Below are 27,218 nucleotides of genomic sequence, written 5' to 3' on the forward strand. Positions count from 1 at the left end.
ATTCCTCATCTACAAAATATTAAAATTCGTATAACATCAATAGCTAACTGCCTACAACGATATTAATGGATATAACTGGGGCTTAAATCACCATATACCACGGATTCTTCTAAAAACAGTCATATCAAAAATGGTAAATTAAGGAGCCGGAATTTGGGCACAACCAATGGCAAGGAGAAAGATTAAATAATTCAACTCAATTCAAAGGCCTTTTACTCTTCGCATTACTCGGGCGTATCGCACAACTTCAAATATAGTACTTGATACCTTAGCTGGTACTCTACCACTATCAGTCAGTGCAGAAATGGAAAGCGCCTATATGAAAGTCCTTCAAGTTAACCAAGCCGCAGAATTTAACAACCAAACCTTTCGGCCATCCGACTATGAAAAGAAAATTAACGCGAATCGTATTTATCCAGCGCTTTGCATCAGCAAAATAAAATTCCCCATGTCTGCATCTCCAGTTTCTTATATTGATGGACCAAAAAATTGAAGGAAACGTTGGTTCCGCGGTCTATTTTCAAATTATCAAAATATCATCAAATGGAAAGGCCATCTCCATAATAATAATAGTGTTTTTCAAGCGGAATTGTCAGCCATAAAAGCAGCGATTGAAATGGCTATTCTCAAAAATCTCCACGAATGTAGCGTAAAATCTGTCTCCCAAGCAGTTATTCTAGCGATTAAGATTCCCTTGCCTTCCTCTCCATTGATATCCGACATAAATTCTCTTCTTGGCAAAATTTCAAACTAAAAAACACAAATTTCATAGATCAAAGCACACAGTGGCCATTTTGGTAATGATCAGGCAGATGAATTAGCCAAAGAAGCAGCTATTAATCAAGATGGTACAGAAATCATCATTCCGTGGCCTCGCTCAAATTTTAAGTACCAACTAAAGCAACTTGCTTCAAAGTCTTGGCAAGATATGTGGAACAATGCTCCACAGGGAAGATGCACATATAACTTGATCCCCAATGTAAGCTTCACATCTCTGTACTCGAATTCTTCATTCAATTACTATATAACAGGACACGGACTTTTCCCCACATATTTCTACGCAAGAAATATGGCGAACTTTGATATCTGCATACGTGGGGAACAGGAAACTCCTGATCATTACACTTTTTCATGCTCTTTACCTGAGGATATTCACATAAAATGCCCACGAACTGATCTCCTGGCATTCCAGAGCTTTGTAATTAAAGATAAATATCAATATCCAAAGTTTCAAAAAATTATGCAACGACTCTCTTCCTACGGCCTAGATCTCTGTCAAGTCCACATACTGCATAAATTTAGTGAACATTTACATGCTGTGATTATGGACAAAATTACTCCACTCGTGCATTTTATAAACTGCAATAAACCTTTATATCTGAAATGACCCACGGACACCCACCTCTTCAGCATTATTATTACAATTCATTATAACATTGTGTTGCTAGTACTAATTATAATTATCTCATTATGTTTATCTGTTTACTAATTATGTTTATCTCTTATTTTTGTTGCACCAAAACAGATGTTCAATTTAATTTGCGAATTTCAAATTTTATTCAGAATATTTTGTAATCTACTTATGTCCTACGTCATTATTTTTAACAAATACTGGATGCGGGGCGTACGGTGGGGTTGCACGATGTATCATAATAGCCAAACTGTAGACCATTTGGAAAGCTTCAGACTATGTGAATTCTTATAGAACTTGCAATTTCCCCATTTTTCTAAAGAGTAAGTATGGGAAGGCATTACCAGTTGACCTATGGTACATCGCTGTTGTCCCACGTTCTTTTACCTATACCTATAAAATGCTCTGGAGCTCTAGCTAGTCAGTCATTGGCCGCCAAATGTTAATAATTTGTATAGTCCGTCGTAAGTTTAGGAGTATACGCAGTTTCGTCCCATTCAGATAAGTCCTTCTTGGTGTGTCGCTTTTTAAATTATAGAGTGTATAATTATATTAAATACGAGAGTTAATGTAGAGTATATTAAATAAGTTCTGTTGAATTATGTTGTTATTTTAAATAAACTGTTGACAAAATTGTACAAAATACTATAATGAATAAAAACAAATTTATAATAAATTCCTTCTCACTTTATCTAATAAAGTAACTTGCGTTAAGTAGATATTGAATAAATTGCCGCTTATTGTAATCAGTTTCGTTTTCGTGCAAGCTTATAATATTTTCCAACCAATCGCATTTTCTTAAGCCGAAACTGAGCCAATACCCTTTACTTTCGCCAAGGCTGCTTCAGAAGATAAGTACCTCTTTGCTTGACAAACATTGGTTTACATTGAAAAGATATGATACATTAAATGTTTTTCTATTCTAATGTTTGTGAATTAGTAGCTCAATGGAATGTGTATAGACAAACAAAAATTAAAAAGTAATGGCTCACGTTGTTAATGCTTTGGGATTTATCAGAAGAAGGAAATATATATCAGTGATGGCCAGTTGGTAGCTCAAGCAGAATATGCAGTCCTTGAGATCGCTTTTGCATCCCATCGCTAACGAAGATTTATATATTCATAGAAGGATAAGTTGAAGTTAATAACACAAGAATCTTGAAATAATCAGCGCTTATTAATATTTCTAACATGATCTTAAACATTTGCAAAACTTAATATATTGTGTAGCCAGTTATATCAAGACGCGAGTTAAATTGGCTCCAGACATACAGCAAATGGCTGCCTTTGTTACACTACCTGACAATGAAAATGCAGCACCAAGAAGGAGTGGTTCGAAAGTTAGGCAAATTTCAGGGTTCCAGCGCACGTTGAAGGATATATAAGGAAAGGAACCTGCATTAAGTTCAATATTCGTACCGTTATTTCTACTAGGGAAATCATCGTAGGAAATTTTTTTTTGTCTCAGAGGACGCGTGTAATAGCAAGCAGTTCCAGGCCGTCGTCAGCGGAGGCAGTTCAAGCAGACAGACGATTTTATGAGGGGCATGTTGATTGGACTGAGAAATGCAGTCTGTCGAATTCTCTCCCAGGATTAGGTTGGACCTGTGCATAATATTTTTCTTTCATGATCGGTGTCCAGAGCCTCACGCTACCTCTCTCCCCCTCTAATTAATCCTGAAACACTTTCAGCCCCATCGCCATCATTCATAAAGTCATTGAAGGTGCTGTATGTCCAAACAGAAAGGTACGGAAAAAAATCCAGGCTTCAATTTACATATGCATGTAAAGCACAGTAAAATGACATACGGCCAATGTTCGTTATACCAAAGTTCATTTGCAGCGATCAGTGCATCAAGTCCCCAACGGATAAGAGTATATTAATTTCACATTTGTTCTAAAACCTAATCCTTGTAACATTCATTTTCTGTAGAATGCAAGGGATCTTTATAATAAGCTTCAATCAATTTCACTTTTATTTAACAAATTCATGTAATACATTGATGGGAAGTGAAATCTCTAGCACCAAGAAGAAATTTAGAGAAACGAAATACAGGCAAACTATTTGTCCAAGTAACATATTTATTCGATTAATGTTTTAAATTAACGGGTTAAAGTATGCGTGAGAAGAACCATTTCAAATGTGAAATGGTGGTAGATTAATAACCGTTATAGACACCATGTTGTTGAATGCAAACATGCAGACAGGCATGCATTGTGTTCCACAGGTGCCGTGTGTCATTTTTTGTGTGAAGTTAAATGTCTGCTTCACTTCGTCAGTCAAATTAGCAACGGTGAGTGCTGGTTGCGGATGACGATGGATTTGTGGTTCAGTCATATCCTATGCGTATTCGATGGGAGAAAGAGCGGGTGATCTCGCAGGCCAAGACAACAAGTCGACACTCTATAAAGTAATATAGTATATAACTGGGGTATATGTGGCGACGAGCTTTATCCATTTAGAAAATGCTCCATGGATCACTGCTCGAGAATGGCGTCACAACCAGTGCAATCACTAGTCTGACGGGGAAATTCGCTTTCAAGGAGTGTGGGATAACGACCGATTTCAGCTTCTGGTGTAAATGTAATATATATACGGCGCAAACAGCTTGGTTCCAAGCTCTCAGTTAGCCTTCTTTTAACCAACATACAATCATCACTGGCATAAAAGATACAAATGGCTCTCACTTGACAACACACTCCAGTGAGCTCTAGTGTGACACCATAGAAGTTGGCAATGATTTGGAGTCAGTGACATGACGGTTGGAGAGCTACGGTTGCTCGGAGTTTTCCCTCAAGTAATTGATTTGTTTGCTGTGCCATTTTGGTACCAACAAAAGTTCAAAAGTCTGCAGTGCGATGTGCCACAGACATGCTAAGATGATGGCGATCTTCCTTTTGAATGGTGGCAACAGTGCGGCAGTACCCCGGCCTTCTTGAGACAGTACCTTCCCATGACCACTAGTACCACCACGCATGCACAGTAGATACATCCCTGCCAAGTGTTTCTGTAATGGATCGAAAAGGGAATATATCTTCTCATAACCATAATACACGGCCTCGTTCAAACTCAGTAAATTGCTGATACTGCCGTCTTCGTTTGCTTAAAGTCATTCTTGATTAAACTCCAGCTCACAATGCTCAGTCCGGAAGATAAATAAAACACAGGAAGTTCACTTTGCGTATTAAAAGCAAAATAATTTGCATGTTCATAATGGCGCTATTAGCGCCAACTTTAGTCGCCTAGAGCGAAATTTGAATAGACATCATATTTCAGGTGTGCCAAACACGTCTCCCAAATTCTGTTTACCCAGCACAAATCTTTCTTGGTGTTCGAATTCCATTTTCCATTAGTGCAGTTTAAATCTGCTTGAAAACAGACCTTTTTTTATATGAAATTTCAGGTATGTACATGGAGAAAAAGTTAAAGGTTCAGTGAAATTTCGTTTAGCGGTCCAAGGTGAAATTCCTGAAGCAGTCATATTTGGTTTATTAGATGCTGAGGTAAGAGGATTTATTGACAAATAGTTTGAAATATATGTTCTCAATAGCCATCTTAATTATAAGGGAACAGACCTTAGATTTCAATATATATTTCAAAGTTTTTCTAATAGATATTTTACTTTTAATTGTATATTTTAGTTAACTGTCTATCAATTTATAATCTTAATATATCCCTTCAAAATTTTGGTAATTTATATGTGAGTCGGGCACTCATATTTTATACACTCGTGCTTACCTAGTGTCAATGTCAAACATTTTCAATATAGTCAACATCCATAGCAAAAGTACAAACAGTGCAAAAACAAGCTGAAATATTAAATTGCATCATCGTAGACTGGAACAACTCAGTTAATGATTTATTGCATTGTTACAGAAATATAAGTAAGTAAAAAAAAATGGTTCAAAATTGATGGTCAAGGTGGGTGCTAACATTTAACTCCTGGTGTGTGATTCAACTTAAAGTGGATATTCAGCTTAATAACTAGCACTGCTATCTTGACGTATTGGTGAATTGTTGTTTTGAACAACTATTTAATGGTAAACACATATCAAATTCAAAGTCCTATTTATATTCTTAAGTCTGGTGTTTTACAAGTAAAAATTAATGGAAACTAAAGCAATGTTTTGTCGAATTAAAATTGTAATAAGACAAGGATGCTTGCCTTAGCTATAATGTAAATAACTAACAACATTCTAATTTTAAATATTCACCTACGTTACAGCTAAATCTTTAAACCGCTAACCAACAGCACAGTTACTATCAAAGCTTTAGTCTTTCTCTGATTCAGGTTGAACTAGTTATAGGTGAAGCACATCGGCGATGTGGCAAATGTTCCAATGGGCAGCAGTTAATGTTGTACAACTACTATTTTTAAACCAAGTCTCATGCGCGAAGGCTTTAGCTGTAATGTAGCCATACAAAATGAATATTTTAGATTAAATTTGTATACCTGTCCAATCTGATCGAATATTGTGATATGATATAAGAAAGATAAGATAAATCTTAACGCAAATCTAACTGTTAGTCAAACCACAACATTGATTATTACAGGCTTGTTTTCTGCAGTTAAAAAACTAAGTAGCCATATTTGTCCGGAGCACGAGTATTTAATATTATCTGCAGTGAAAACAAGCGGAGATTTCTTCCCTTAAGTATCGATTTATTCAAATGAAGAGTTCTTAGAATATCAGTTTTTAGGAAAATTACATAAGTTATAATGCAACTGAACTGGTATCTAAACTTCAGACTAAATGATAAATATAATTTCACAGGCATCAAAATCGATTATTCAATATATATTTTTCTGAGTTCACCAAGCGTACTTAAGGGACTTCTTCTAAGTGTCACGAAACCATTTTACATCTAGCTAAATGAGCCCACCAGCGGCCGAGCGGTAAAGTCGCTGAACACTGGTAGTTCGGTCCGAGGTTCGAATCCCGCGAACGGGCTGGCTGCATGGGCGTTTTCGTGGTTTTCCCCATGTGTAACGTGTATACGAGCCAGTTTCCCTTAGAAAGTCCTCCACGAAAGGCATCCCTCCCATTAGGCAGATAGCCCTCGTGTGCTTTGCCATAATTAAATACACCACACACACCGTCTAGCTAAATAGTAATTTAAATGCGATTTGTTAAAATAATTATGTTGTGGTAATAATTTATTTCATTAAAACAACTGTGAATAATTTTGGAATATTGTATTCAACTGCGTTTGAAAACAGAAATAATTTTTTAAAATTATTATGTTAATAAACTAAGTTACTTATGTAACTTAATTTATTAACATAACACAACATAATGAGAAAAAGGTGTTATTATACTTGAAAAATGCTTTTATAGTTTTTAAGTTACTGAGAAAATATTAAGAAAGCTATTGTTTAAAAAGCTGTGGTATTAGTTTTACTTATGAAATTCAAGTTTTGAAAAAAAATGTTTTTTTTTTTTAATTAGTGATGTATGTTTTACAGAATATGGAATTTGAATTTTAAAATATATTTTTTATTTAACATTTGTAACAATTATCAAAATTTAAACTTTTTCTAAATGAATTACTGATATTTCATTTTGTACTTTGTTCTTTAAAAATGTGGCTAAGTTTCAAAGACTGTTTATATTTGATAAGGCGTGAAAGTGTGTTTGGAGAATTAGTAATAAATATTAATTTTATATACAATTTGTAATTTTTTCCCTTAACATTCGTAATAGCAATCAAAAGCCTTTTTATAATAAATATTTATTCTTATTACAGCTGGAAAAAGGTTCCCATATTTTGAGATTAAATACAAATCAAATTAAGAAACGTAAAGATATCGGTTGGTTTCCAGAAATAGAAGGATCTCGTTTTGTTGTTGAAGCAACTGTTACAGATGAAGTAACTGGAAATAAAGAGAAAGCTATCAATTCTATTCTTTTTTCCAAATCCCCATTTGTTTTCTCATTTAAGCGAAGTTTGTCAGATTTTAAACCTGGTCTTATTTCTACATTAGAGGTAAGAAAATCTCTTCATGGAAATTTTGAACTTTCGATGTATAAATTATGTCCACTGACGACAGTCTATGGATTTATGAGTGATTATAAGTTATGTTGTATTTATATAATAATTTTTGTAATTTGCATGAAAAAAATACTTTGTGGATATTGGATCGGTTTAGCTTGTAAGGATCTTAAGTTTTACCAACGTTTATTTTTATTTTAAATCTTTACTATCACTTCTTATTTTCTACTTCCGGCCAGAATTAAAAGCTTTAACTTATTTATGCAAATTTGTCTGGCGAACGCCAAGTACTTAAGTTGTGGCTTTTTACCAAGCGAGACAGAGGAAGGAGTTTGTCGAAGCAGGCCGCTTACCTTACGCAGTTTTACTCAGTTGCTGTTTGCCTTCCAGGCCAGAGGTTTAATCCTCGTGATAATTTTTAAACGTATTGTAGTGTTAACAGTTCTCTGTACTACATACGGCTTCCTGTTAATATAAGGCCAATCTTCCACGTAGGCCCTTGTTTATTATTCCAAAGTTAAGTTAGAGTTTAGTTAAATATTTTTATATTCTTACGTTCAGACCACAAGTAGTTGGTCTCTGTATTCCGAAGTACGGAAATTATTGTAAAGAGTGAAAAATAAAGGGTTTCGTATACCTTTCCTGTGTATCTTGTCTACTTACCACATTTATTGAACATAGCTTTAGTAAGCTCCCTGTTCCGAGTCAGGTCTGTGCATGTTCCCAAAGAAAGTAAGACGGAACATTGAACCTGATAAGCTAAATAAGCTTATATTAATTTTGTGTGTTTTAATAAAATGAATTTAATAATATATATATAAAACTCAATAGACAGTAGACAAAGCTTTCTTAAAAGACTCCTAAAACAAAGTTTAAAAAGTAAGAGACGATCTGCGCAATTTATATATTTATGTATATATACATATACAAGTGCGTGAATGCTTTTACATTAATGACTGTGCGTGAATGCTTTTACATTAATGACTGTGCGTGAATGCTTTTACATTAATGCATCTAAATGTATTTTATCGTATCTTATTCCTGCCGCACTACTTTTTTGCCGCTTTCCCAGTGTTCTGGACATCTGATTCTCATTTTTAACTTATTATTTCTTCTCGTTTTCCTTAACTCTATCTCTGAAATTTCTTCATCTCTTCCTTTCTGCACATCTTTCTCTTTCTTACATTCTAACCAACTCATTATTAAATTCCTTTGTATTGAATTCTTAAAATATCGTAACATTGCCTATCACCACTGCCACTATCGTAGCATTGCTTATCACCATCACCTTATCACTACGTATTCGTAAAATATCGTAACATTGCCTATCACCTCTGCCTAACTTCTCAGTTCTCTTAAAACGAGCATATCACCTCAATGATAAAATTTCTTGACATGATTCACATTCTTGGAACTTGCCCCCCCCATATTGTTTGGTAAAAATACTACAGTACATTTGATATTGTAGCGAAAATTGTTCTTTTCGAGCGAGCTTCTCATAGCTTAGCGGAGAAGGCGCAGGACTCGAAACCCAAAGGTCCCGGGTTCGAAACCCATCAACGGCAAGATGCATGATAATTGGTTTTTATGTAAATTTCCTTCTTGTTAATGCTATCTTATTTATGTAAATTTCCTTCTTATTCTTCCAGTGTTTCAGCATGTTCACCAGCTGTACACTGAAGTGACAAAAGTCATGGGATAGCAATATGCAAATATACAGATGGCAATAGTATCGCGTAGAAAATGTATAGTGCTTTGGCAGGGCTTTCATTTGTGTTCAAGTTGTTCATGTGAAGAGGCTTTGACGTGATTATGGCCGCACGACGAGAATTAACAGACTTTGAACGCGGAATGGTAGTTGGAGCTAGACGCATGGGTCATTCCATTTCGGATACCGTTAGGGAATTAAACATCCCGAAATCCACAGTGTCAAGAGTGTGCCGAGAGTATCTAATTTCAGGCATAACATCCCACCATGGACAGCGCAGTGGCTGACCACGTGCACTGAACGACCGAGACCAACGACGTCTGCGTAGAGTTGTCAATGTTCACAGACAAGTAACACTGCGTCAAATAACCGCAGAAATCAATGTGGGACGTACGACGGACGTGTCCGATAGGACAGTGCGGCGAAATTTGTCTTCTTGGGATATGCCAGCAGAAGACCAACTCGAGTGCCTTTACTGACAGCACGACATTGCCTGCAGCGACTCTCGTGGGCTCGTGAGCATATCGGTTGGTCCCTAAAAGAATGGAAAACCGTGGCTTGGTCAGATGAGTTACGATTTCAGTTGGTAAGAGCTGATGGTAGGGTTTGAGTGTGGCGTAGACCCCACGAAGCCATAGACCCAAGTTGTTAACAAGGCACTGTTCAAGCTGGTGGTGGTTCCATAATGGCCTGGGCTGTTTTTACATGGCATGGACTCGGTCCTCTGGTGCAACTGAACCGATCATTGACTGGAAATGGATACCTTCAGCTACTTGGAGATCACTTACAGCCATTTATGGACTTCACGTACTCAAACAACGATGGGATTTTTATGGATGACAATGCGCCATATCACCGGGCCACAATTGTTCGCGATTGTGGTTAGAAGAACATTCTGGACAATTCCAGCGAATGATCTGGCCACCTAGATCTCCCGACATGAATCCCATCGAACATTTATGGGACATCATCGAGAGGTCAGTTCGTACCCAAAACCCTGCAACGTCAACACTTTCACAATTATGGCATATATATCTATAGAGGCATCATGGATCAATATTCCTGCAGGGGACTTCCAACGACTTGTTGAGTCCGTGCCACGTCGAGTTGCTGCACTTCGCCGGGCAAAAGGAGGACCGACAAAATATTAGGAGGTATCCCATGACTTTTGTCACTTCAGTGTATATAAGTAGCTCTTCATTCAGTTTGAGTTAATAAAAAGTCTTGAGTTTAGACTTGTACTTGCCTGTTCATATGTAGGATCCCCTCATCTACGCGACAATATTCTCCACGACATACGAAACCTCAAAACCTGGGATTAAATTTACTCGTTTCATTTTCCTCCCAAATATTGATAGCTTGGGATTTACTTTTAACGTCTTCCCTTCGACTCTATCTACTTTTCTCCATCTTTTATCATAATACAATTTTTGTCTGTTCCTGGCCTTACCCAACACTTTGAGTTTAATTGATCTCATCGATTATCTGCTGATTATATTTTTCTTGAAACTCAGCTTTCTTTTCCTACACGAAAACTAACTTATCTAAGGATATTGTACACATTATCTGTCTTCACAGAAACAATTCTGCTGTGATTTTTCTTTTATTTCATCTTTAACGGTTTCAACTACGGTTAATATAATCAACTGTAGAGACATGAGGTATTTTTTAAAAGCAGGAGAGATGGAAAATGAGCACTGCCTTCGCCGGGATGCATATTTCACAAGCGCACATCTGTGTAACTACCGAGGGAGTGGCTTCTAGGATGGACCAATGAGCATCCAGTAATATTTCTGTCATGTCACACGACCTTTCGCGTGCTTTAAGATTTAAGCAAGATGATTGAAAATATTCTGCCACGCAATTTTCTGTACAAAATAATTAAAGCATCGTCGATTGCTTCTGAAAATTTTCATTGCGAAGTTAAATCAATTATAGGAAATTATGAAGATTTCACTACCTGGTTGAAATAAATACAAACATATGTTGGATACTTCGCAAAAATATCGATGTGAAATATTTCTTAATAAGTGGTAAATAATATGAAGAAAGAAATATGTGATAAACATCGGAGCCCAAATGCAATCTTTACATAAAACTATGCGTATAAGAAATATATTTACACCAATTATATATGTAAATAGAAGTCAGCACTTTTTATTGTGTCTATATGAAAAAGATGTTGTATAACAATAACCAATGCAGAATTTTATTCAAAGTGAACTTTACTAATTTGCATTCGTATATATTTAGTGTGTAAAATTTCGCATTTAATAACTCCTCACTCTTAGATGTACTGTCTACACAAGAAATACTCATCAAATAGAGTGAATTTATCGTATTCACAACGAGCATATTCAATTTAGTCACATATAATGTTTAATGTTAACAATGGATATAATCAGATCATATGTACTCTAAATCTTACACTTTAAAATCAAAAGAATGCAAGCACTGAAATAAAACACTAGATTCATTGTAACACTTTCAGTCATTCTCACCTGAATCTCTTAATTCACATAATATGCCGTGAACATCATTCCCAATATTAATGCGTGATAAGAATCGCGAAAGTGAAATGTCAGCGATTAATCAAACTCAAAAAACGAAAGCACTACGATGTTTTCTATTATTACGCCATATATTTATAACTGCGAAACAAATGCAAATTAAAACGTAAACAACATATGCTCACATGCACGAAGATTTAGCGTCACAAGAGCAATAGCAGCTCATTGGTTCATTTTCGAAACCCCTCCATCAGTAGCAATGCAGATGTGCACTTGTGAAATATGCCGCCGGGATTCGAACCACGGACCTCTCCCATAGACGTCAAGCGTGTTGACCGCTACACCACGAAGGCGGGATAAATACCTTATATAACCATCGCCTCATAGTAGCAACAGGAATGGAATTCTGCAGTACAAGGCAGAACACTTCAAGAATTTTCTCCCAAAGCTGATAAAGAGAGACTTCAGTACGACCAGGTTTTGAATCAGTATAGCACAGGTTACTGCTATATTCCAGTGTACTTCCATGAGAGAAGCATATGCCCCCCTGTCTCTGCGTAAGGGGTGACACTTTGATCATTGTATTTTCGATTATGTTTCAAGAGAACATAAAGCACCTAATTAAACCTCGCGATAACTTAATACCCTTCAGAAAATACGCTATAAAGATTAAACTTACTAAGAAGTCCGAGTCTCTTAATCTATTTGGGGAATTATTTTTTTGTGTGTATGTGTGCGTGAGTGTTGTGTGTGCATTTGCTTTTTGTGACCTGTGACTGTGCTTTTTGATTGAAATAAACTACTCGAAATTATGTGAATACCATATAAAAGAAATCGCTATTTCCTTTATATGTTATTCACATAATTTTTTAATTGCAATAAGTACAGACATTAGGTATTTCTTTGAAACAGGAAAGAGGAAAAATGAGCAGTATCCTCGCCGGGACTCGAACCACGGACCTCTCGAATACGCGTCGCGAGTGCTGACTACTACACCACGAAGGTATGCTTAGAGGGCGGGAGATTACCTTATACAATGACTAAACGAATTCTTTAGTATTCAAATCTCAGATGCTGTAATATTTTCGCACATAACAATGGATTATCTGGGCTATGTTTCTATTTACTCCAACAGTTACATTCGATTGAGGTCTGTACGCGGGTCATTTTTATGAGTGTTATTTCCAGATCTACTCACAGCTTTTCAAAAATGTTACTTATAAATTGAGCTTCATTATTAGAATTTATTTTTAGTGGGGCCCAGTATTTTATAATATACTTCTTTAAAAGCTAGTGTTCTATAGCTGAAGCATGAGGTAACAGTATTAATTCACATCACTTAGGAAAATTATCAATAGTTACCAACAAACAACCTGGTTTACCTGACCTCTAAGGACAGAGGGCAATAAATTTACTACAAAAATTTTATTTGGAAAATCAGATTTATATTATTTAAGTAGCCGCCCATTTGCGTGGTTGCAACTTCAGGAAGAACACATCTTTCTCACTTTCTGTATTGTTTCCTGATCCCTCATATGCGCTGAAATTTGATTATGATACAATTCATTCAAAACTTTTAGTATCAAAACAGTTGTATGGCTGGTTTGAATTCTGTGTTTCCGTTCACTGTTTTTTTTTTTTTTAAATTAAAATGTAGTAGATTATTTCATAATGTTTAGCTTTATCCTTATTTTGTTTACTGCTTAAAAATCTTCTAGAAATGAATAAATTTATCTCAATTCTAAATTCCGCTGCAATTCCATAATTAGCAAATTCCTTGAATCTAAAACTTACATGTGTTAACAAATTACTTTATCGTTATTTTCTTCTAATTTAATTCTTGATAACGTGTCTGCTTCTTTATTTTCCTTTCCAGGGCGACGCTCGAAATTCAATCGTGTTTCTGAAATTTCAAGGTCCATCTAATCATTCTGAGTGTTAAATGTTTCGCATTTTCCAACTTTGTTTAACGGCGCATGATATTTCTACTTGTTTCTTCGAAAATTACGCTCTAAATGTTTTCGCTGCACCAACATATGCAAAGAGCCCGTATAGTACAGAATCGTTTCTTTCAGCCAGACACATAATTCTACTAAAATGCGCTATCGAGTATCCTTTTGGCAATAGAACTGTTTCTATTGAAAAGACAGATGTAAATTTCCATGTAAATTTGTATGGCCACTTGTGAGTCGTGCGCTTTCATAACAGAGTCGTGATCGAAGCTTGATTTAGGTCCTGAAATGATTTGTCTGTTTTTTCAGACGAATTAAATCGTGCTTTCTTTATTTTTAATATTGAGAGATGTTTGTCAATATCCAAAAATAATATCTACAATGTTCCTTATTTTTAAACGACGATGCGAACGAGGAACGATGCGAACGTTCCTCGTATTAAATTAATTTTTTACAAGCTGGTTTACCTTTCTTTCGATATTCTCTTTTAGTTCCGCATCTTTTAATAATGGAAATACTTAGCGGAGGCCTTTTACATACTCTTATGTTGATTCTGAGGTTACTATTATATCATCTATATGTATAAAACAATTTTTGCCCTGTACCGGCCGAAGAATAATATTCATTGCCTTCTGAAAGGTTACTGTATTGCCTGTTTATTAGGTTAGGTTAGGTTAGGTTAGGTTATTTAATTACGGCAAAGCCTCGAGGGCTATCTGCCTAAGGGGAGGGATGCCTTCGTGGAGGACTTTCTAAGGGAAACTGGCTCGTATACATGGGGAAAACCGCGAAAACACCCATGCAGCCAGCCCGTTCGCGGAATTCGAACCTCGGACCGAACTACCAGTGTTCAGCGACTTTACCGCTCGGCCGCTGGTGAGCCTGTATTGCCTGTTGAATCAAACAGCAATCGCCAAAAACGCATAAGTTTTTTGAGAATGTGATAAAGGTCGTTTAATCTACGTCTTCTTGTCTATCAGCTATTTGAAAGTATCCGTTGGTTAGATCTAACACTCTCATATCCCACGTATGTTTCATTCAGCGAATTGTTTTCTCTGCAACAGACAGTGGATATACGAAGTAATTTTTACTTTTATATAATTTACGATAGTCAACTGCAAATCTCCAGTGTCTAAAATCCATTAACAAGACTACAGAACTCGAGTATGCGCTTCATACCACGGTTATAATTTTGTTTTCGAATGTGTTTTTGATGTAATGTGATTTTTTTTTCAAACGCATCGTATCTAACGTATCAAACGCTTTGACCTTCCAAGCAAGAATTTATCTTGTCTCAGTTTGGTGAACTACTACATGATTTAGTCCAGGTTTATCGCTAAATGACGCCGAAAATTCTGTTACGACCACTGTCATTTAGTTCTTATTTCCTTCCGCAAGGGATGTTGGAACTTAGCCTTTGTCATAGACTTAGGCGCTTTACCCATTTCATACATTAACTATCATGTTTACTTTAACGTTAATTTGTGATTTACGTTTTTGCAGGAACTCCGCCCTAAAATAACTTTAATATGTAATCTTTTGACATTCATTTTTACGTCCTTGAACGAAGTAAAAAGGAAGTATTGTAATCGCGAAAAGTTTCAGGCAGCATATTTACACGAAAATATCCATTTTCACCGCTTTCGAATGCAATTTAACGATGTTTTTGCGTGATATCTGTACGTAAGGACATAATAAAACACTCGTTTCCTCCAAAAAAATTATAAAGCTGCTTTAAAATGAATTCTGAAGAGAAATTTTCGTGGCGTACGTATCTCGCATAACTCAAACACGAGTAGCCTCAGAACGTTGAAATTTTTTACATAGGACTACTATAACATGTAGATGTGCACCTCGTATTTTAGTTGCAATCGGCTGCCCCAAACGTATATAAATATATTTATATATATATCCACTCTGTTACCCGGCTCAGTGATCTCAGTTTCTTTACTCCTATATGTTTGTGAATTGTACATTTTTTGCTTTAAAAGTGATTGAATTATGTTGTTCTTATCTTCCGGTTAAGTTTTTTATGCCTTTAGTAAATCTGTATGCAATATTTTTGGATTTATCAAGAATTTTAAAGTTGTTTAAGTGCCGCTAAGCCTAATAATTTTTTTTTTTGATGGAGGCCATTGCTCGTTTACATTTGAAACAACAGAATAGTGGATTTGTTGACAATCTAGAGAAACTTAGCTTCGCAACAACAAAGATAACGCCTTCATTTATTATTGCCTGTTAAATCATGCTTAATCTTTTCTGAAATTTTTTTGAGGAAATAAGTGTTTAAAAATTACTAAGTAAATTTTAAACTTACTTAGTAATTTTTAATACAGATATTTTGAGTTTTTATGAATTTTTGTTTTGTCGCGAAGTGAGAACTGAATTAATTGAATGAGAAATACTCAATCGTCTGTGAAAAACTGTTTCCTTTTTTGTTTTGTTTGCTTAATTTCTTTTATACATCTTTCTAGTTTTATTATAGTATTTGAATAGAACATGTGGCAACGATTAGATAATTCTTTAAATGATATAAATTTTGTGCATTCTGAGTTATAATATGAACGAAATATAATACTGTTAAGTGAACCTATCGCCAGAGTGTCGCTATGGTAAACAAATAGAGTGAATTTTAAAGAATGCATTTATTCTATTGTAGTTTATGTGCTGTCGGCGAAGTAGATTTAATTCAATCCACTAAGTTTAAACGAAATGCAAGAAAAAATGCATATAATTTAATATTCCGTACAAGTCATGTAGTGTACAAATCAGATTTTTAATTTTTAAATCTGACGGTGTTATACTTTGTCCACCTCGTGCAAAAATTATTTCAATATCTTACAGTTCAAATAATCCGAAATGCAGAAATTATATGAATATCTTACAGTTCCGAAAGTATTTGAAAAGAAAATTTAACAGACAACAAACTTCTTTTACTACCACTATCCAACAGAACTCTGGTTTGTACACCGTTCTGCAGCAGGTCTAATGAGGGACATTCAAAGTTCTAAATTACAGTAGTATTCAAAACTATCTTAAAGGAGGACCTTTTTTAAGAACCTGAGACGCCTGACATCCTTTTGTAGTTTAAAGTCTTGGTTTAGCCTTTCTTCTCATCATTATGGTTTTTCCTATCGCCACTAGGGACTTACCAGCGGCCGAGTGGTAAAGTCGTTGAAAACTGATAGTTGGATCCGGAGTTCAAATCTCTTCGAACGGACTGGCAGCATGGGCATTTTCATGGTTTTCTCCATGTACATCCAGTTTCCCTTATAAAGTCATCCGCGAAGGTATCCCACCTTAGGCAGATAGGTCTCGAGTGCTTTGCCATAATCAAATAAACCAAACCTTTTTCACGAATTCTCGGGTTTGCGATTTCCGTTCGCCCTCTTGGCAATTTCTACTACTTCTACATCTTGATGGAAATCTTCAGCATTGCTTGCAAAATCTACATTCGGCGTTTTACCAAAACTAGTTTGTATCTGACGATATTCGACTTGTGTACTTATACTTTGATATTTATTTGCCAATGAAATAAATCATTTAATGTTTTGGGGCTTTGTAATTCTGCAAAATCTAATGCTTTTGGTAGCAATCGCGGGACCACTACCTCCAAAATCTTATTTTCTTGTATATATCCATACAATAACTTCCAAAATTTCACTCTTTCTTTGTACAGATTTCATTAACTTCTCATGCTTCATTTGAAGTCGACTATCTAACTCAGTTTCTAACTCAATCCTATTTTTCACTGGCGAAAATGCTATCAAGAGAGCTTGTTTAAAAGCTTCATATGAACAACTTGGAGCACAAATAGGGTCTAACGACGTTTTCCAAAAACTTATATCACTTCAAAGCTTGACCCTTTAAAACTGAGGAAACAAATTATATCTTCTACGGTTTCAGTACAGCGTACAAAATAAAATGTGCTTCAGGCTCTTTTAAAAACTGCGATACCGACCTTTTTTCTATCAAATATGGGCACCGATAAAAGTTGCCTTATTAAGCTAGATAAACAAAATCATGCCACTGAGGGCATATGACTTTGATGAGCTAGCAGTTAAAATTCCAGATGCGTTCCAGAAAGTGAGGTAAAAGTGTGGAGACCATTGTCCTCCTTTACTGCATGTGTAAAATCTAATGGAAAACGACTAGAGACAAAAGTTATACCGTGAAAGTAAACGTTGGCAGTTAAATCTGTATTACGAAGTTGTGATCTTAAAGCATGTGAGTAGCAAACGGCCTGATCAAATTACCTTCTGGAATGATTTGGTAACTAAGAACTTCTGAAAAATTTGCAGTATCACAGCTAAGTCCGGTTTTGAAGGAACGCTTGTTAAGTTTAGTAAAATAATCCACTATAGGGGCTATTTTCAAGTCATCGTGGATCAGTTTGTTTCTAGTCAGGCAATGTGCATTTACAAATGTTCTCAGAATCTTATTCTGTACTACCTGAAGTTTGTGGAAGTCTGTCTTTGAGGCTGACGCCCAGGCTGCAGATGCTTAGCCTTATAATGGATAGGTAAATCCTTCTCTTTTTGTTGAGTTGTTGAGAGACATTTCAGAGTACAGAGTAATTTCCAAGGAGCACACAAAGTTTGTTGATGATACCACAGGCTTTTCTTATGATGTGCTTAATATGATAAGTCCATGTGAACCTTTGGTTAATAATAATCCGCAGATAACTTATATTATTTGTATGGTTTACAACTTCCTCTGAATAAGTAGAGGTTGTCCAATGCTGTATTCCGAATCTTGCGTCTCCTTACCAATAGAAGCTTGGACTTACAACCATTTCCTCTTCATTTTCTGCACCAATCCTCAATACCTAAAACGAAATCCTGGAGTTTGGAAATGGGATTATTTAGATAGAGCTCAGGGCTACCGACTTATCGTCGGGTTAGCAAGCTAACGTATAGTTACGATCTAGTTTACCTCTGCGGAAATCCGTTACGTAAAACAGGCATACACAGCTCTTCGTAATTTTTCTAAATTTACAATAAAACTGTTTGCCACTCAAATCTTCGTAAATTTTGGAATGAGCGAGCTTCTTGACGAAATGAGTCATAAAAAAAAGATTTAAATTAAATAACTAAAAGATTTAAACATATAAGTTATATTAAGCAATTTAGACATAAAATAATTAATTTAAACAAAATTTATCAGAAATTTCGAATGAAACAGCACAACAAAAGTGTTGTGTAATACGTTTGTACAAAGCTGTTTAAAAAGTAAAAATAGTCAAAATTATGAAACGTGTTTTATTTAATTATTATTCTTTAAGGAAATTGACCCATTCACAGAAGATTTTGATTTGTTTTTCTTACCTAAGCTTGAAGAGAAAAAATCTCTTTCCTTTTCTTAAACTAGTTTCCCTTATGTTGAGTTGACCAGAAAATTTATAGAAAATTCTGTTACTCTTCTTTTAAACTTCAAACAGTTTTACAATTTTTCGCAAATTTTAAGATACGGATATGAAAGTACCTTGACTTTTGTTCTCTGTAGTTATTTAAAAATTAGTATTTTTGCATTATAATCTTGTTGTTAACTATGTTTTGGATTCCTTCCTTATATCTTATATGTATTGTGCAAATGTTAAAAAATCTCACCTTTGCAATATTAGATTATGTTTTTTAATTTAGGCCGATGTGAAGTATGTTAATGGTAAACCTGCTTCAGGAATCAGAACAAAAATAACAGCAACAGTAAATAATGTACCTTTAGATATTGAAAATAACATTGCAATTAGCAATGAAGAAGGCAAAGTGTTTTTTAGACTGCAACCAGACATGCATCATGAAAGTGTTTCCATTAAGGTGAGTTGATTTTCGTTAGACTGCTCATAATTCTGAGCTAAATTTTTATATCACTTATGTACTTATTATTTTTAGTTGGAAACAATTGACCCAAAATACAAAGGCAGCCAAGCTGTTGGTCATCATGTACAATATAAGTTTAATTCAAAAAATGATGCTTTTCTAGCTTTGGAAAGAAACAGGGATCAAACGCTGAAGGTAAGAAATATTCACTTCTCCTGTTTTATCAGTTGCAAATTATGAAATGAATTTATTGTAGAATGTCTACTGTTATAGGCTGTTTGATATCTAATGTTATTGGGCGAAAAGCAGTTAAAATATGCAAAAATAACTTCAATAAAAATTGCAGGTAAATCCATTTTTAATAATTTTTTTTTGTTCCAATGGCGGATTCTAGGGGTTTATAGACAACGGATTCTACTAAGGCCGGTAGTGGTGGTCTCTTTATAATGGAGGCACCGGAATAGATGAACCACGGTTACCTCCTATCAAGGGACGTACAAATTAGTACATCCATGCCTTCTCCAGGATTCGAACCCGGGCCCTGCTGTATGGCAATCAGAGTTACTAACCACTTTCCTGTCTGGGCAGTGCGCTTAATCAAGCTTATTGCAGGAAGGATTGTGAATAAAACTCTACTGATTTCAAGGATGCTCAGTACCTGAATAAATCTTTACCGATCTTCGAGGATTCCACTTCTTCAGGAGAGGAAACATTTTTTTTTTCTCTTGAAGAGGAAGCTATACGTCTAACGAATATTAATTTTTTGCCTAATTTTGAAACCTAATTTAATGAATTTTATTAATTTTACGTTTTATTAACCTGTGGCTATAATATTTTCCATTTTATTAGTATTACGCAATTAATTTTTGTATTTAATGTTTTCCTTTTTAAGCCTGGAGATGTAATCATGAAGATAGTTCATTTTCACCCATTGGAGATCAGTGATATATATTATATGGTAAGGTCTCTTTGATGTCACGTTTGTCTTTATATTTTAGAAAATATTGCCGTAATAACATATAAGATTGATATGCTTAGGTGAAATAATCATTTATAATTTTCAATTGTATTTTATTCCCATTTATGTTGATACATCATACAATCGTAGTATTCACTCGTAGTTCATTTTCAGGTCGTTTCTAAGGGTCAGATTATTGCTATGAACAAATTAAGAAAAGGCAGAGTCATGTATCAAGCAGTGGAATTTCAAATTACGTATGAAATGGTCCCTAGTTTTAGACTGGTAGTATTTGCTCACTACAGAAATGAACTTCTTGCAGACTCACTAAAATTTGATGTTCAAAGTGTATGCCATCCTGATGCTGAAGTAATTTATAATTTTCTTAATTTTAATCTTTGATAACTCAGATATAATTTTATATATTTGTAATATATTTGATTTGTAGTTTTAGAAAAAATTGATTGCTATATAATACAATTAAAATTTTAGCACGAAAGATCAGTTTATAATATATATGTAATAATACCAAGGAAAAGACCGAGCAATGTTGATGGGTACGGCAGATCCATACTGAAGAGGAAGAACTTCGATTGCGTTCTATGCTAATATGTTGACTAGGTAATATCTAAGAAACTTGGCAGTCGAGACAGTTTTAATTCTATTTTTTTATCTACAGTTGACATTTTGTGGCCACAATTACAAGGCACATTCGTGCCTATTCACAGAACGCTTACATTTTTGATATTATTGCGATAGAAAGCAAGACCAGGGAAATTACATCCTAGCAGGGTATAGAGCGAAGCTGACGTGCGTAGGTATCCTATATGGAAGCACACAAAGAGAAAAGTTTTGGTCTGAGTTAAAAGTTTCAGTTCCCAATTACTACGTCATCAGCACAGCACAGGCCATGCAAAATGACGCAATGAAAATGCGGGTTACTATTTTTAGAATAGAGAATGGAATTTAAGCTGCTAATTTAATCGTTTTACATATTTTTTATATTTCTAACACATCATGTGTAAGAAAAATAAAGAATATGTAAAAGGTTCATTCGCATATCCCAACATATGGTATTTGTCATTGAAACTTAGCGTTTGCTACATGCCACCTTCATGGAGTAGTGATTTCATTGGCCAGTGGAGTAGATAATTTAACAGAGAATTGAGTTGGAGGAAAAAGCCGATGGCAATTATCTCTGACCTGTTACTTCATCCTAAAAATTAATTACTGAAATCAGCTTTAACTTAAAAAAGAAGATTAATTCTTAAAACTGTGACAGCAGAGCAACAGTTGCTTTGAAACCAAATTAATTAATTTCGATATAACAAGTAGAATAAGACTGAGAGGATTAACTCTAACATATGCAAGGTAATAAAATCAGTATCAAATCTTGAACTGATTAATAATTAAATAATAATCAGAAAAGCTTCTAACGCAACTCAAACACTATGTAGAAAATTATATAAACATATAAATTGGCATTTAATTTCCTCAGTGACTTTTCTGTCTTTTTATTTCGATAATATATTGATTGCATTTATAGTATATCTTATTTTAGGATGACGTAAGAGCAAATTATAACCTGATGACTAATTAAAATTTTAAAAATATATATTTTTATTGTACATTATATAGTTACTTTTAATGCCCTCTAATTCATAATTTTAAATTTGTTTCATTTAATTTCATTTAACATTTTTTCCAATTTTTCTTCTGAATTATTTTAAGAATTGATAATCACCCAGGTATAATTCAGGAACTTCGCTATGTTGTAAATTCGTTGGCTGCTCCGAAAAAAGGAAACACTAAAGAATTTGTTATAATTTTGTTAAATAAAATTATAAGAAGAATGACTCTTGTACGACAAATTCACCAGGATATTTAATTTTAAATTTGCTATTTTTGATGTCATTTTTAACTTTTCTTGCGGGCAGGTTAATAAAATTGGAATAATTCGAGGAAAGAAGTTTATATGAAGTGCGGTAAAAAATGTGTAGAATTTAATTGGCCATATAAGGAAGTCATGTGCTGTCACTTTGCCCCTTTTCTTATATAATTACTATATCTTGATTACAACTCTACAGATATATGCATATATAGTGTATATATATAATAAAACTGCGGTTCGATGACACGACATGAATGATGTGATTGTGAATGCGGCACAAAATTGCATTAAAATTTTCGGTGAAACAGGATTTTTCCCATGATTCACTGTGAACATAGCCTAACAATCTCGTGTAGATTTCTGCATAATGAGAACTGGCCAAAGAATGTAATGACAGAACAATTCCGGAAGCACTGAAACTAGAACACTAAACGTAGAAATACTAATTGCGTAGAAATATTAATTGCGTAGATATTTGATGCTTAGAGCGTCCATCCATTTTGAAGAATAAGCAGTCGAGCCGTATTAAATTCCTTCTTTTTATTTAAATTCTCATTTTGCGGCCACAATTCACTAGGTACTCTACTCGTGCCTATAAAAGAACATTTACAATTTTGATATTATTGCTATAGAAACGAATATAGCAGCATATACATGATTGCAGAGAGGCGTCTGACCAAGACGAAAGGACAAGCAAAAGTGACACATCAGTTCATAGAAAGGAGGGAGTCAGAAGTTTTAGTTTTAGTTTACAATTTGGTAATTGGACAAGAGGCGCATCTGCATTAAGGGTTACGTAAGATCGCATGATTAATTTGAATGACGCAGTTTAGACTTACAGCACTATTTTTAAGACAGAGCGATGAAGTTTCCAAATGAAATAAAAAATAAAAGAGTTTAAGTGAATTAAATTTAGAAGTTTGCTTTCATATTTTTTATCTTACACACAAACTCACACACACACACACACATATATATATATATATGATGCGAATGATAAGTTTTATATAATAAACTTGGCACTCTACTCGTGCATAAATAATGTGTAATGAGCATAAATAATGTTTCATGTTCTGCGCAACATCTAGGCTATCAGTGTTCAAGGATGGTTTTTAATTAATTTCATTGTATATACACACAAATATATTATATAGGTATATAATATACTATATATTTAGTTATATGTAATTTAATTATATGTGTATATAAGGTATAAATAAATGAAGGGAAATTATTAACAAATTAAATTAACTTTTAAAGAATTTCTAACTTAATTGGCAATAGCCTTTTAAATTCTTAATTTTAATAAATACAAATAATTTAATAAAGTACATCCCATCTTCAAGAATGCGTGATGCACCATTTAGCGTCATCATTTCTCTGCGTGGAAAAACCTCTTTCCCAATCGCTATCTACAAAATATTTCTGAGTGTAAATACTCCAGAAGCATTTTGTTACGAATTTTGTATTCAAATAGGTAATTTTAGTAGAATTATAATTAAAACTATTGCATTTCCCGGTGCACTACAGCGTGGCACAAACTTTAAAAGAAAGCTATGCTTGAAAAGTAAGAATACAAGGGCACGTGCATTTAACATTGAGTAAATGGACATCTCGGTAATTTGTATTTAAATTGAATAACTGTAATTGACCACTGTGTTAGCTGTAACCGTAATTCCACACTGTTTTTGCTTTCCAGAAGTCTGGAGAAGCAGAAATTACTAGAAATACCTCTCAGAGTCGGTTGAAAACTATTAAGGCCGAAGAGAGAGCACCTGCTCTTAGTTGCTTAGTTACTGTTGTTCCGAGTAAACTGAAATATCCGAATTAGCTTTGCACTGCGTTGCGATTTAACGTTTTTAGTAGCTTAAAGTATAACTATTGATTATACTTTGTGATATTGTGAACAAATGTACGAATAACTATGAGGAATTTCCAGCGTTCTGATATATTTCATTCACAAGAATAAATTTTAAATTTAGTAACCTTTTATCTGACTTGTGCATTCAATATATTACAAACCTGTATGCACACAACACTTTTTGGTGTCAGGAGTGGGGTTGAATGCCCGTAACAAGAGCGGTTTTGGAGCAGTTAAGGCAGCTGGTAGCAGCCTCTGTTGCTTTAAACGAGGAGATGAAAGCTTGCCAAGATTCCATTCAAGAAGTGATGAAATCTGTTAAAGCAGAAATGAGAGCCTGCCAAGAAGAGATTAAACTGGCTAAGAATCCATTAAAGAAAAATGAATGTGGTCCAAGAACAGATGAAAGCTGGCCAAGATTCTGCTAAAATAGTGATGAAAGCTCCGAAAGAAGAAATGTGAGCAGGCAAGAGGAAATGAAAAGAGAAATGACCTGCATAATAGAAAACAAATTTAAGGTTATTAAACGCAGAATAGAGTTTCTGCCGTCCAGCAACAAACCGAACAACAAATTGATGACAGGGTTTCCGAGGTCGCCAAAGAAGTTGATACCTTGAAGCAATTCGTACCGACGGCAGTGAGCAATACTAATCGTTTGAAAGTTTTACCCATGACTGCTCGTCCCTCTCTGAAGCTATCCACGTAGGATGGGAACAACTCCTCTCATAAGACATAATTCTCTATAGTCGCGGATGTGAATGGATGGGATTCCCAAGCTTAGACCTGTTATCTCGCCGCTTCTCTGCGAGCAGACACGGCGGATGTTCCTAAAACTCTTCCAGAAAACCAAAGAACTCTATCCGGTGCGTTGGAGCTGCACTTTGGCGAGAAGTGCTTAAAAGATTACAGCAAGACACAATTAAAATCCCGTCGACAGGAGCCAACGGGAACGCTCCAGGAATTTGCCACGGATGTTGAAAAGTTGTCTCCTCTTGCCTCTTCGGAATACCCGACAGAAACAAGAGAAATTTTGTCCCTGCAGTGCTTCATTGACGGCATCCGCGATATTGAAATACAGAAAGTTCACCCAATGGCGGATGTCAAAGTTTTGAAAAGCGCTTTAGTGTACGCGACGCAATTCGAAGCAGCCTACCAAGCAACTCGTAGAGACCGCCACGCAATCAGAGCTGCCCAACTTCAATAGCCTCAAGTGACTGCTCGTCTAAAAGATTTAATAAGACAAGTCAATGCTTTGAGACGGAATAGGAGTGACAAGAAACCGGCAGTTAAGTCCTAGAGCTGCGGTGCTCAAGGCCACGCAGGAAAGAGCTGCAGAACACCCTAGGGCATGGAAGGTAAGACCGCCCATAGGAAGAGGAAGGAGAGAAACTAATTAGTGGTCATCTCGCTGGGGGGGGAGGCTGTCAGCTAATGAGAATACCCATTTTTAGGAGCTTCTGATTTCTGCAGTGACTGGCGGCAGTAATGGAGGATTTCCTTATCAGCAGTAATGGATTATCAACGGATTTCCTTCCAATATAACCATCGATATAGTAGCCAATGTTACCATTATTCCAAAAGATTAGCCTCAACAATTGAAAGGTAAACTCATCTGAAACGCCCTCCTGCGTTACCCTACAGGCCATGTCCGTGATAAAATAGACATTAATGGAAAATTAAACGTGAACATGACATTTGGAATAGCCGCTTACCGTCATATTGCATTTGTGGCAGATACAGATCTTACATGCTCGGATTGTACTTTCTAAGAAAATGCCACTTTGAAGAAGAAGAGCTACCTTTGAAAGAAGGAGAGCTACCGTCTTCCTACAGCAGACGGCGTTCCTTGGACTTTAAAAATAACGAACTCAATTCTGTGTCTGAGGACATAGCCTTATTCGAAATTAATGATAAAGGAACTAAATCTCTCCAAAAAATCATCGCACAAGACAATCACAATACCAGCAAGAACAGAATTTTTAATTCCTGAATCCATAGCCAAAATTACAAATTTCCTCTACGGCTTCATGGAATATCCCAAGAAATGTAACAGCTCGAAAGGAGTACGTAGCTCGTAGAGACCACCGCGCAATTAGAGGTGCTCAACTTCAATAGCCCGTGGATCAAGTGACTGCTCGTCTAAAAGATTTAACCAGACAAGTCAGTGCCAGACGGCGGTTGATGGGAATGCTTTCAGACGGCAGCTGACCCTTGCAAGATGTCGGATCCCGGACGTCCTTAGAGAATTACAAAGCACTGCTACAGGAGGTCACTTCGGAATAATGAATAACTTGCAGAGAGTTTGAGAGCGCTTCTATTGGAATAATGCAAAAGCTGACATGACTGGAATAATGCAAAGCAGCCTAAGAACCTATCGACCTATCTAGGACCGTTGTCGCGGTGAGAGTTGCCAATGCAACTGACAAGGTGAGAGTTATTAAGGAAGGTAAAGTGATTGCAGCAAGTACTCCAGTGACTAGCTTTAAACGAAAGAGTAACATCCCAGAATCCGTGTTTTCAGAGTAGGATACATAATTAAAGATTGAAAAGAGGATTGCCGAATATGTCATGCAAGAACTTTTGGATGATTTGTCCCATTCGTCTTCTGACATGGCTCGAACCAGTTTGACACATCATAGAATCGATACCGGGCTTCATCTACTAATTAAACAACATCCGAAGTGAGAGCAATGTTATCGAGCCTTCAGAAAGCCCGTGGGCATCTCCGAGCGTTCTGGACAGAACGAAAGTCGGTTCAATTAGATTTTGCGTTGACTATCGCATGTTGAAGAAGGTTACGAAGAAGGAGAGCTACCGTCTTCCTACAGCAGACGGCGTTTTGGAGGCAAGTGGTTTTCGACGTTCGATTTAAAGAGTGGACATTGGCAGGTAGAGACACATCCTGATAACCGAGAAAAGACTGCTTTTACAACCGCACAAGGATTTCGGAAGATCAAGGTGATGCCCTTTGGACCCTATAATGCGCCGGCTACATTCGACCGGTTCGTGGAGACTGTGCTGAGAGGTTTTACGTACGAAGCCTGTTTAATATATCTGGATGCCATCATTATCGTCGGGATGAATTTTGAAGAACATCTAAAACTCTTAGATAG

At 35.6% G+C, this 27,218-nt stretch overlaps 1 protein-coding gene across 1 annotated transcript in view; it reads left to right on the plus strand.

The window, feature by feature from the left end:
* Positions 1 to 27,218, plus strand: part of LOC118183538 (venom factor-like) — a 337,533-nt gene that overhangs the window by 102,102 nt on the left and 208,213 nt on the right. Inside the window, exons 8-13 of the mRNA XM_085818275.1 lie at positions 4,816 to 4,915; positions 7,161 to 7,400; positions 19,219 to 19,392; positions 19,468 to 19,590; positions 20,288 to 20,353; positions 20,528 to 20,722. Coding sequence (XP_085674401.1) covers positions 4,816 to 4,915; positions 7,161 to 7,400; positions 19,219 to 19,392; positions 19,468 to 19,590; positions 20,288 to 20,353; positions 20,528 to 20,722 — 898 coding nt within the window. The remainder of the gene's footprint in view (positions 1 to 4,815; positions 4,916 to 7,160; positions 7,401 to 19,218; positions 19,393 to 19,467; positions 19,591 to 20,287; positions 20,354 to 20,527; positions 20,723 to 27,218) is intronic.

This window comes from Stegodyphus dumicola, chromosome 6 (assembly GCF_044657685.1).
Source record: "Stegodyphus dumicola isolate Sdum_Otavi_A_Nest chromosome 6, ASM4465768v1".
Classification (NCBI taxonomy): Eukaryota; Metazoa; Arthropoda; class Arachnida; order Araneae; family Eresidae; genus Stegodyphus; species Stegodyphus dumicola.